General features: G+C 41.7%; 1 protein-coding gene across 1 annotated transcript in view; it reads left to right on the top strand.

Annotated features, from left to right (window-relative positions):
• Positions 1 to 13,810, top strand: part of LOC308315163 (protein NLRC3-like) — a 34,146-nt gene that overhangs the window by 16,373 nt on the left and 3,963 nt on the right. The window contains exons 6-10 of the mRNA XM_080763002.1: positions 4,971 to 4,989; positions 6,682 to 6,812; positions 7,610 to 7,774; positions 9,417 to 9,545; positions 10,524 to 10,573. Coding sequence (XP_080619128.1) covers positions 4,971 to 4,989; positions 6,682 to 6,812; positions 7,610 to 7,774; positions 9,417 to 9,545; positions 10,524 to 10,573 — 494 coding nt within the window. The remainder of the gene's footprint in view (positions 1 to 4,970; positions 4,990 to 6,681; positions 6,813 to 7,609; positions 7,775 to 9,416; positions 9,546 to 10,523; positions 10,574 to 13,810) is intronic.

Here is a 13,810-nt window from a genome sequence, read left to right as displayed (position 1 = left end):
AAGAAAAAAGTACCACATTGGATAATTCTTTCCTAATTCTTATACAAGCTCACAATGCTGCGACCTGTTGTGAGCTTGTAGAGCGACTATTTTCAGCAAAAATCTGTCATTATGACGGCATCAAGGCCCGCCACAATACATTTTAGTCGACTAAATCAACTGTAGAATTAGTCGACTAAAATCTTATGACATTTAGTCGACTAAAACTAGACTAAAAACTAAAACATTCCAGGTGACTAATATGTCACTAAAACTAAATGAAAGCTATTCAAGAGACTATGACTAAAACTAAAATCAATGCTGCCAAAACAACACTGGACTTATAACATTGTGTAGGTTATGAAATGTTATAATATTGTAGGTTATGCAATATTATAATATTGGGGTAAATTCAAACTAACAGTAAAGCCTCATCTGTGGCCCAGCTTGAGGAGACAGGGAATAGAAATAGAGACTGAATGCTGGTCTCCAGCAGCTTGTTTGTAAAGCTTTTACAACGTTTAGTCAGTAAATATCCAATGTTGTTGTTCAGTCTTCATTTCACTCCTTCAACTGCTGGTTGAAGTCTTTGATATAAAAATGTCTATCTTCCTCTGTACAGACCGTACAGACATTCTGTGTTGTCAAGTGGTGTCTATATCTCTGGATGACTAGATAGGAGATGTTTTAGTTAACTTCAATGACAGTGAACTAGGTATCATTTATTTTTATAATCTCTTATTTAATCTGCATTCACAGACTTGCTGGCTGTAAACTCAGAAAGACAGACGTTGAAGTTGTGGCTTCAGCTCTCAGCTCTAATCCTTCCCATTTGAGAGAATTGGACCTCAGTGAAAACGACCTGCAGGACTCAGGACTAGTGGAGCTGCTCTGTGCTTCACTGAAGAGCCCACACTGTAGACTGGAAGTTCTAAAGTAAGATACATTTACCACATTTATTTTGATCACTTCTGTTTTATTATGTACTGTATTATGTGAATATAATATGAATGCTGTGGTGAGAATGTATTAATAAGCTTGATATTGAACGTGTAATATCCCTTTAAGGTAAATGTATAGGCTACTTCGACATACAACATGGTTGCGCACTGAAAATAGCTGATCTACAAGCTCACTGTCTCCAAATGTCTTAATGCTCAGGGTGAGATCTATGTTGGTTCTCTGCTCTACATGTAAAATGTCTTGAGACAACTTGTTGTGAGTCGACACTTTAATAAAATTGAACTGAATTGAATCACAGCGCGTCGAGGACACAACACTTGTGAGCTTGCAGATCGGCTATTTTCGACGTTCAACCCCTTGTAGCTACGCCACAGTTATCGAGCTTTACCGTGGTACGCATTAATACGTAATCAATAGTCTGCATCTACCGACTGTACTAATCTATTATCACTCTATTAGTCTAGGTCTGTGGTTCCCAAACTGTCTGATGGTGATGAACGACCACTCACTACATCAGGAGATCCAACAGTTCCTGAAGTCAGAGAACAGAACAGAGAAACTGTCTGAGACCCAGTGTTCAGCTCTGGCCCTCATGCTGCAGATGTCAGAGGAGGTTCTGGAAGAGTTGGACCTGGACAAATACAACACATCAGAGGAGGGGCGAAGGAGACTGATCCCAGCTGTGAGGAACTGCAGAAAGGCTCGGTTAGTAGTCAAGTGAATAGAAACATGCCATTAATGCCATTACAGTTAACACTATAATTATAAATGAAGGTTGGCATAAAAGGTGTCTGCATTTCAAATAGTGATTAGTGGTATTGTCTGTATTGTCTGCATTGTTCTGCATTGTTCCACGCCCCTTTTAACACCATAAAAGACAGCCAAAATACCCAACGTTAAATCCGCTTCACTGTGGTGAAAGCACTCAGTAGAACAAGTTGAAAGGTGTCACTCACAGATCTATAAGCATACAATGCTTTGCATCGCAACACATTGACAGCTTGTAGGTCTGGTTAATTATCAAAGGGAGTCCCTCGATGCGATGTAATATAAAAAGCAGCCAAAGCTTTTGAAAGTGGTACAAAGTTGACCTAGAGGGAAAGGCCATGGAGTCACTTAATCCTCCATCCTCCAGGGACCATGTGTGTGATATGATCTGTAGGGTCCATCCTCCAGGGACAATGTGTGTGATATGATCTGTAGGGTCCATCCTCCAGGGACCATGTGTGTGATATGATCTGTAGGGTCCATCCTCCAGGGACCATGTGTGTGATATGATCTGTAGGGTCCATCCTCCATGGGACCATGTGTGTGATATGATCTGTAGGGTCCATCTTCCATGGGACCATGTGTGTGATATCATCTGTAGGGTCCATCCTCCAGGGACCATGTGTGTGATATGATCTGTAGGGTGAGGGTCCATCCTCCATGGGACCATGTGTGTGATATGATCTGTAGGGTCCATCCTCCATGGGACCATGTGTGTGATATGATCTGTAGGGTTCATCCTCCAGGGACCATGTGTGTGTCATCATCTGTCTAGCATGAAGGTGCACAACACACATCCTGGCAATAATTTAAAGATAATGTTGTCCTAAGTGTAGTAGCTGGCGAATTAAATTATCAATGCTGTATAATGGCTGAATATCCATGGACAACTTAAGTTATAAGCAACATAGTTTGTCTAAGCTCCAGATTCAATAATGATATTTTAACTGCCATGGTTATTTTAATTACTCCGTTAAAGGAGCATAAGTTAACAGTTGTTGCTTGTGAAAAGGATCAATATTAATAATATAAGACACTTCTTATATCTGTGCATATGTTTGATGCAACGTTTGGAGCTGCTCATTTCCTTTTCTTGGGTTAACAAAAAAGAAAAGAAAAAAGTACCACATTGGATAATTCTTTCCTAATTCTTATACAAGCTCACAATGCTGCGACCTGTTGTGAGCTTGTAGAGCGACTATTTTCAGCAAAAATCTGTCATTATGACGGCATCAAGGCCCGCCACAATACATTTTAGTCGACTAAATCAACTGTAGAATTAGTCGACTAAAATCTTATGACATTTAGTCGACTAAAACTAGACTAAAAACTAAAACATTCCAGGTGACTAATATGTCACTAAAACTAAATGAAAGCTATTCAAGAGACTATGACTAAAACTAAAATCAATGCTGCCAAAACAACACTGGACTTATAACATTGTGTAGGTTATGAAATGTTATAATATTGTAGGTTATGCAATAATATAATATTGGGGTAAATTCAAACTAACAGTAAAGCCTACATCTGTGGCCCAGCTTGAGGAGACCTGGAATAGAAATAGAGACTGAATGCTGGTCTCCAGCAGCTTGTTTGTAAAGCTTTACACCGTTTAGGCAGTAAATATGCAATGTTGTTGTTCAGTCTTCATTTCACTCCTTCAACTGCTGGTTGAAGTCTTTGATATCAAAATCTTCCTCTGTACAGTCATTCTGTGTTGTCAAGTGGTGTCTATATCTCTGGATAACTAGATAGGAGATGTTTTAGTTAATTTCAATGACAGTGAACTAGGTATCATTTGTTCTCTTATTTAATCTGCATTCACAGACTTGTTGGCTGTAAACTCAGAAAGACAGACGTTGAAGTTGTGTCTTCAGCTCTCAGCTCCAATCCTTCCCATTTGAGAGAATTGGACCTCAGTGAAAATGACCTGCAGGACTCAGGACTAGTGGAGCTGCTCTGTGCTTCACTGAAGAGCCCACACTGTAGACTGGAAGTTCTAAAGTAAGATACATTTACCGCATTCATTTTAATCACTTCTGTTTATTATGCACTGTATTATGTGAATATAATATGAATACTGTGGTGAGAATATTTATAAGCTTGATATCATGCAGGTAACCCAAGCTTATGGGCCACTTTCAAAATATGTTTGAAAGTGTAATCCTTTGAGGCAAATGTATAAACTTCTGAGCTACTTCGTCATACAACTGGATTACACACCATAAACAGCTGAGCTCACAAGTTGAACGCGTCGATGACGCAACGCTTGTGAGCTTGTAGATTGTCTATTTTATACATGCGACCCGTTGTAGCTACGCCACAGTTATCAAGCTTTACCGAGGTACGCAACAGATCAACACATAATCAATATCCTGCATCTACCTACTGTACCAATCAAATATCATTATATTAGTCTAGGCCTGTGGTTCCCAAACTGAGGGTCTGGACCCCCAAGCGGGTCCCCAGATGATTAGCTTAATGTGCAACTAGTGTGGTTTCTCACTCAACAGTAAACACACCAACATACAGTTTAAGTGTATACAGACTAGTATCTGCACATTTCAATGTAATGACTTTTAAAATATTTTTAAAACCAATTTGGTAAATTGGCGAATATTACGGAAGACGAAAAGACAACATGTATCTGTGCAGCCGAGTCAAACTAAATGAAATGCCTACAATTCTTGCTTGTCAGGGTATTGGGTCCTCAGTTCAAATAATTGTTTAGGTATCATTTGTTTTTATAATCTCTTATTTAATCTGCATTCACAGACTTGCTGGCTGTAAACTCAGAAAGACAGACGTTGAAGCTGTGTCTTCAGCTCTCAGCTCTAATCCTTCCCATTTGAGAGAATTGGACCTTTGTGAAAACGACCTGCAGGACTCAGGACTCTGTGCTTCACTGAAGAGCCCACACTGTAGACTGGAAGTTCTAAAGTAAGATACATTTACCACATTTATTTTGATTATTATGTACTGTATTATGTGAATATATATGATTGCTGTGGTGAGAATATTAATAATCTTGATATCATGCAGGTAACCCAAGCTTATGGGCCTGAGTAGATGTTAAAATTACCCAAATATGTTTGAAAGTGTATTAATCCTTTAAGGCAAATGTATAAGCTTCTGAGCTACTTCGTCATACAACTGGATTACACACCATAAACAGTTGATGCACAAACTCACAACGCGTCGAGGACGCAACGCTTGTGAGCTCGTATGATTGTCTATTTTATACGTGCGACCCGTTGTAGCTACGCCACAGTTATCAAGGTTTACCGAAGTACGCAACAGATCAACACATAATTAATATCCTGCATATACCTACTGTACCAATCAAATATCGCTATATTAGTCTAGGCCCGTGGTTCACAAAGTGAGGGTCTGGACCCCCAAGGGGGTCCCCAGATGATTAGCTTAATGTGCAACTAGTGTGGTTTCTCACTCAACAGTAAACACACCAACATACAGTTTAAGTGTACAGACTAGTATCTGCACATTTCTAAAGGTACAATTTAATTACTTTTAAAACATTTTTAAAACCAATTTGGTAAATTGGCGAATATTACGGTATCTGTGCAGCCGAGTCAAACTAAATGAAATGCCTACAATTCTTGCTTGTCAGGGTATTGGGTCCTCAGTTCAAATATTTTTTTTAGGTATAATTTGTTTTTATAATCTCTTATTTAATCTGCATTCACAGACTTGCTGGTTGTAAACTCAGAAAGACAGACATTGAAGCTGTGTCTTCAGCTCTCAGCTCTAATCCTTCCCATTTGAGAGAATTGGACCTCAGTGAAAACCACCTGAAAGGCTCAGGACTCTGTGCTTCACTGAAGAGCCCACACTGTAGACTGGAAGTTCTAAAGTAAGATACATTTACCACATCTAATTTGATCATTTCTGTTTTATTATGTACTGTATTATGTGAATATAATATGAATGCTGTGGTGAGAATGAATTAATAAGCTTGATATTGAACGTGTAATATCCCTTTAAGGCAAATGTATTGTAGGCTACTTCGACATACAACGTGGTTGCGCACCGAAAATAGCTGATCTACAAGCTCACTGTCTCCAAATGTCTTAATGCTCAGGGTGGGATCTATGTTGGTTCTCTGCTCTACATGTAAAGTGTCTTGAGACAACTTATTGTGAGTCGACACTTTAATAGAATTGAACTGAATTGAATCACAGCGCGTCGAGGGCACAACACTTGTGAGCTTGCAGATCGGCTATTTTCGACGTTCAACCCCTTGTAGCTACGCCACAGTTATCGAGCTTTACCGTGGTACGCATTAATACATAATCAATAGTCTGCATTACCTACAGTACTAATCAATTATCATTATATTAGTCTAGGTCTGTGGTTCCCAAACTGAGGGTCTGGACCCCCAAGGGGGTCCCCAGAGGATTATCTTAATGTGCAGCATTGTTTTCTCACTGAAAAGTAGACAAACCACAGTATAAGTGTACAGTATACAGAGTATCTGTACATTTCTAAAGCCCAAACCACACCAAAGGGTCGGGTCGGGACAAAGTGTTTTTTTTTTAAGATAAACCACACCAATGAAACTCATTGAGTTGCATTGGTGTGGTTGATGTAAAAACAAAAAGAAAGAAAAGGTTTTGTCCCGACCCGACCCTTTGGTTTGGATTTAAGGTACAATTAAATCACTTTTAAAACATTTTTAAAACCAAATTGTCAAATATTACAGAAGAAAGTCGCAAACATTGTGAAAATAGCTGATCTACAAGCTCACTGTGAGGCATTGTGAGCTTGTAGTTTGGCTATTTTCATAATATGTATCAGTGAAACTGAAAGCAATGCCTATAATTCCAAGTACTTGTCAGGTAGGGGTCTCCCTAGTTCAGATATGATTATTTAGGTATAATTTGTTTTGATTTCTCTTATTTAATCTGCATTCACAGACTTGCTGGCTGTGAACTCAGAAAGACAGACGTTGAAGCTGTGTCTTCAGCTCTCAGCTCTAATCCTTCCCATTTGAGAGAATTGGACCTCAGTGAAAACGACCTGCAGGACTCAGGACTCTGTGCTTCACTGAAGAGCCCACACTGTAGACTGGAAGTTCTAAAGTAAGATACATTTACCACATTTATTTTGATCACTTCTGTTTTATTATGTACTGTGTTATGTGAATATAATATGATTGCTGTGGTGAGAATATTAATAAGCTTGATATCATGCAGGTAACCCAAGCTTATGGGCCTGAGTAGATGTTAAAATTACCCAAATATGTTTAAGTAATAAGTCTATTAATCCTTTAAGGCAAATGTATAAGCTTCTGAGCTACTTCGTCATACAACTGGATTACACACCATAAACAGCTGATGTACAAACTCACAACGCGTCGAGGACGCAACGCTTGTGAGCTCGTATGATTGTCTATTTTATACGTGCGACCCGTTGTAGCTACGCCACAGTTATCAAGCTTTACCGAAGTACGCAACAGATCAACACATAATCAATATCCTGCATCTACCTACTGTACCAATCAAATATCATTATATTAGTCTAGGCCTGTGGTTCCCAAACTGAGGGTCGGGACCCCCAAGGGGGTCCCCAGATGATTAGCTTAATGTGCAACTAGTGTGGTTTCTCACTCAACAGTAAACACACCAACATACAGTTTAAGTGTATACAGAATAGTATCTGCACATTTCAATGTAATGACTTTTAAAATATTTTTAAAACCAATTTGGTAAAATGGAGAATATTACGGAAGACGCAAACACAACATGTATCTGTGCAGCCGAGTCAAACTAAATGAAATGCCTACAATTCTTGCTTGTCAGGGTATTGTGTCCTCAGTTCAAATAATTGTTTAGGTATCATCTGTTTTTATAATATCTTTTTTAATCTGCATTCACAGACTTGCTGGCTGTAAACTCAGAAAGACAGACGTTGAAGCTGTGTCTTCAGCTCTCAGCTCTAATCCTTCCCATTTGAGAGAATTGGACCTCAGTGAAAACGACCTGCAGGACTCAGGACTCTGTGCTTCACTGAAGAGCCCACACTGTAGACTGGAAGTTCTAAAGTAAGATACATTTACCATATTTTGATCACCTCTGTTTCATTATGTACTGTATTATGTGAATATAATATGAATGCTGTGGTGAGAATGTTTGAATGAGCTTGATATCATGTTAACCCAAGCCTATGTCCCTGAGTAGATGTTAAAGTACCCCAAACATGTTTCACCCGTTTTAGGCGGGAACCCATTTTGGTGTTATGCTTTAGCTATTTTTGAAAAATCGAAGAGCGACTGACATAGAAGACATTTTTAGAATCTGATCTCAGGTCAGAATGAAAACTGTCAGGATGTAGAAGACATTTTTAGAATCTGATCTCAGGTCAGAATGGGTTAAAAGTGTAATATCCCTTTAAGGCGAATATCGGCTACTTCATCATATAACAGAGTTTCTCACAACGCGTAGAGGAGTTGTAGATCGGCTATTTTTGACTTGCGACCCGTTGTAGCTACGCCACAGTTATCGACCTTCTAAATTATATTATAATAATACTAATATTACGGAGGAAAGAGCCAAACATCGTGAAAATAGCCGACCTGCAAGCTCACTGTGAGGTGTTGTGAGCTTGTAGTTTGGTAATATTTTCACATTAAAGGTGTAGTGAAACACTTTTAGAGCATATCCGTGGTCATCATATTGGCATACCTAACAATGGATGCATGCCGAAAGTCTCATTTGTGTGTGTTTTTATATCAAAAGTCCATACAAATAAAAATGTAATTACTTCATTAAAACTAAAACGTGATGACTGATGACGTGTAGAGATACACATCAATGAAAGCCAATACAAATGAAGCTCACCCGTTTGAGTCCCATTCCTGCGCGTCCGTCCAAACACAGCTGCTACTGATTACAGAAATCTTCCGTTTTTAATCTCATTCAAGATGACATCCAGACTCGTTTTAAACTTAATCATCACGCTAACATAATGTATATGGTCATGTGTACAGGTTAGAGATAACCCCCTAGCTTTGCTGCAGGTCTCTCTGTCACTTGTAAACAAAACACTGTGCATGTGCGTGCACGTGGTCGTGCATGAGACGGACCTACGTCCCCATAGACTGGAGGGATGCAACGCTCTGATTGGTTCAGAAACTAAGATCCTGCCATCTGAGGCTGAAACTTCAAAATAAAATGCACAAAAGGCTATTTCACTACACCTTTAATTTAATGCTTACAAGGATGGGGGGTCCCAGTTCAATATATAAGTATTTTGGGGGGTCCCAGTTCAATATATAAGTATTTTGGGGGGTCCCAGTTCAATATATAAGTCTTTTGGGGGTCCCAGTTCAATATATAAGTCTTTTGGGGGTCCCAGTTCAATATATAAGTATTTTGGGGGGGTCCCAGTTCAATATATAAGTCTTTTGGGGGGTCCCAGTTCAATATATAAGTATTTTGGGGGTCCCAGTTCAATATATAAGTCTTTTGGGGGGTCCCAGTTCAAATATGATTATGTTGGGGGTTCAGGGTTTGTTTTAATGGAACTAAAACATCCAGGTGTGAAGGCACCCCAAGTGGGACATGAGAGTCCTTTAAGCAGGTTTTAAATCCAGTAATAATGCATATTATAAATGTGTCATTCATTCATTCATTCATTCATTCATTCATTCATTCATTCATTCATGTTTCCATCTGGTGTTTCAGACTGGCTCAGTGCTTCTTGTCAGAGAGATGCTGTGAAGCTCTGGCCTCAGCTGTAAGCTCTAATCCCTCCCTAAGAGAGTTGGACCTGAGCCTCAACGTGGTGAATGATTCAGTCCTGGAGAACTGCAAGTGAGTAGACTTGGGCTGTGTCCATGTTGGACAGTGCAGTGTTTCCCTTTACAGTGTATTCACTCTGACACAACGTCATGCATGCAGAGAGAACAATGCAGTGCCTCAAAGAAACTCTAAAAATGTGTACTCTAAACAACAAAAATAATCTAAATTAAGAACAAGACATATCCAAGATATGTGCATAGTAAAATTGCATCAAGAAGGTATAAAAGGAGAATGGAGTGCTATAGGGGTTAAGGTGGAGTCTGAGGAGGTGATGAGATCCAAACTGGGCAGCAGTGAGTATGTCTGGGTGAGCTTCAGGGCCAAGATAATGATAGGAGAAACACTGTAGTGTCAACTAGTGGAGACGTTGTGTTAGACAGTTAGACATTGATGCATTGTTGTTCTACTTCCTACAGAGTGAAACACTGCAGTGTCAGCTAGTGGAGACGTTGTGTTAGACAGTCAGACATTGATGCATTGTTGTTCTACTTCCTACAGAGTGAAACACTGTAGTGTCAGCTAGCGGAGACGTTGTGTTAGACAGTCAGACATTGATGCATTGTTGTTCTACTTCCTACAGAGTGAAACACTGCAGTGTCAGCTAGTGGAGACGTTGTGTTAGACAGTCAGACATTGATGCATTGTTGTTCTACTTCCTACAGAGTGAAACACTGTAGTGTCAGCTAGTGGAGACGTTGTGTTAGACAGTCAGACATTGATGCATTGTTGTTCTACTTCCTACAGAGTGAAACACTGTAGTGTCAGCTAGTGGAGACGTTGTGTTAGACAGTCAGACATTGATGCATTGTTGTTCTACTTCCTACAGAGTGAAACACTGTAGTGTCAGTTAGTGGAGACGTTGTGTTAGACAGTCAGACATTGATGCACTGTTGTTCTACTTCCTACAGAGTGAAACACTGTAGTGTCAGCTAGTGGAGACGTTGTGTTAGACAGTCAGACATTGATGCATTGTTGTTCTACTTCCTACAGAGTGAAACATGGAGGAGAAGATGGGTTTAATTCTACACTCATTTCAAAACGTGAGTATCTGTCTGTCTGTGTCAACATCACACGTTAACATTTTATACACTGTTGTATACTTGGTTGATGTTGTCCTGAAAACTCTTGTGCTCTCTACTCTGTGCTCTTGGCCTGGTCCTTAACACCATCAAGATTAGTGATCGACCGATAATCGGCCACGGCCGATTATCGGCTTCGATATTCATGTTTTTTATTAATATCGGTATCGGTGGTAAAAGTTAATAATCGAGCCGATTATTATATTTTGTCATAAATGCGCAAAAAAGTACAACAACCACTCCACTCTCATTGAAAATCCGGTAGAGTACGGTTGTAAGGAGATGTATATAGCTAAGCTTAGCTGCGTAGACACGTACACATAGAGACAGACACGTACACATAGAGACAGACACGTACACATAGAGACAGACACGTACACATAGAGACAGACACGTACACAGAGAGACAGACACGTACACATAGAGACAGACACGTACACATAGAGACAGACACGTACACATAGAGACAGACACGTACACATAGAGACAGACACGTACACATAGAGACAGACACGTACACATAGAGACAGACACGTACACATAGAAGACAGACACGTACACATAGAGACAGACACGTACACATAGAAGACAGACACGTACACATAGAGACAGACACGTACACATAGAGACAGACACGTACACATAGAGACAGACACGTACACAGAGAGACAGACACGTACACATAGAGACAGACACGTACACATAGAGACAGACACGTACACATAGAGACAGACACGTACACATAGAGACAGACACGTACACAGAGAGACAGACACGTACACATAGAGACAGACACGTACACATAGAGACAGACACGTACACATAGAGACAGACACGTACACATAGAGACAGACACGTACACATAGAGACAGACACGTACACATAGAGACAGACACGTACACATAGAAGACAGACACGTACACATAGAGACAGACACGTACACATAGAGACAGACACGTACACATAGAGACAGACACGTACACATAGAGACAGACACGTACACATAGAGACAGACACGTACACATAGAGACAGACACGTACACATAGAGACAGACACGTACACATAGAGACAGACACACATAGAGACAGACACGTACACATAGAGACAGACACGTACACATAGAGACAGACACGTACACATAGAGACAGACACGTACACATAGAGACAGACACGTACACAGAGAGACAGACACGTACACAGAGAGACAGACACGTACACAGAGAGACAGACACGTACACAGAGAGACAGACACGTACACAGAGAGACAGACACGTACACATAGAGACAGACACGTACACATAGAGACAGACACGTACACATAGAGACAGACACGTACACAGAGAGACAGACACGTACACATAGAGACAGACACGTACACAGAGAGACAGACACGTTCACAGAGAGACAGACACGTACACAGAGAGACAGACACGTACACAGAGAGACAGACACGTACACATAGAGACAGACACGTACACATAGAGACAGACACGTACACATAGAGACAGACACATAGAGACAGACACGTACACATAGAGACAGACACGTACACAGAGAGACAGACACGTACACATAGAGACAGACACGTACACAGAGAGACAGACACGTACACAGAGAGACAGACACGTACACCTAGAGACAGACACGTACACATAGAGACAGACACGTACACATAGAGACAGACACGTACACATAGAGACAGACACATAGAGACAGACACGTACACATAGAGACAGACACGTACACAGAGAGACAGACACGTACACATAGAGACAGACACGTACACAGAGAGACAGACACGTACACATAGAGACAGACACGTACACATAGAGACAGACACGTACACATAGAGACAGACACGTACACATAGAGACAGACACGTACACATAGAGACAGACACGTACACATAGAGACAGACACGTACACATAGAAGACAGACACGTTCACATAGAGACAGACACGTACACATAGAGACAGACACGTACACATAGAGACAGACACGTTCACATAGAGACAGACACGTTCACATAGAGACAGACACGTACACATAAAGACAGACACATAAACATAGAGACAGACACGTACAGAGTCTCTGTCTGTCTCTGTCTAGGCTAGTCTCTCTCTGCCCACTGTCAGTGTGTCACTTCCTTTTTCTTCAGGCTCTCCTCTTCACCAACCACTTTCACCCATTGTTTTAACCCCCTCTAGCCTGACCTATCACTGCATACCTGAACTAGGCAACTCCTCCCACCATGAATCCCCTGGGGGTTCCTAGATGGTTGGTTGGGGTCCCCAGATGGTTGTGGGGGGTCCCCAGATGGTTGTGGGGGGTCCCCAGATGGTTGTGTGGGGGGTCCCCAGATGGTTGTGGGGGTCCCCAGATGGTTGTGGGGGTCCCCAGATGGTTGTGGGGGTCCCCCAGATGGTTATGAGGGTCCCCCAGATTATTTTTTGGGGGTCCCCAGATGGTTATGGGGGTCCCCCAGATGATTGTGGGGGTCCCCCAGATGATTGTGGGGGTCCCCAGATGGTCGAAGTGTCCTTGAGCAAGAACAATTAGGGGTTCTGTACCCATAATTGTTCCCGATGTGCTGGTTGGTGCCTTGCATGGTTTCTGCTGCCATCGGTGTATGAATGTGTGTGTGAATGGGTGAATGTAATGCACAATCTCTGTAAAGCGCCTTGGATAAAGGCGCTATATAAATGCACCATTTACCATTTGTGTGTGACCATGCGTGCGTGGGTGTGTGACCACGCATGTGTGTGTGACCGCGAATGCGCGCGCGTGACTGTGCGCGACTGCGCGCACGCGCGTGTATGTGTGTGTGCCCGCGCGTGTGTGTCCGCGTGTGTGTGTCCGTGCATGTGTGTGTGTGACTGTGCGTGCATGTGTGTGTGACCGCGACTGCACGCGCGTGTGTGTGACCACGCATGTGTGTGTGTGTGTGACTGTGAGTGTGTGTGTGACCGCGCATGTGTGTGTGTAGCCCACCACACACCGGCTCCGTCCGCAGCGTCGCCCGGCGCACCGATAGAACACAGTTCTATTTTCCAGGCGGCGCCGCGTGGCAATGCGTCGCGCCGCAGACGGTGTGTGATGGGCTTTAGACTGCGACTAAGTGTGTGTGACTGTGAGTGTGTGTGTGTGTGTGTGTGTGTGACTGTGTGTGTGTGACTGTGAGTGTGTGTGACCACGC

This window comes from Protomyctophum bolini, assembly GCF_963924005.1.
Source record: "Protomyctophum bolini genome assembly, chromosome: 5".
NCBI lineage: Eukaryota > Metazoa > Chordata > Actinopteri > Myctophiformes > Myctophidae > Protomyctophum > Protomyctophum bolini.
This window is presented reverse-complemented; position numbering and strand designations above follow the sequence as displayed.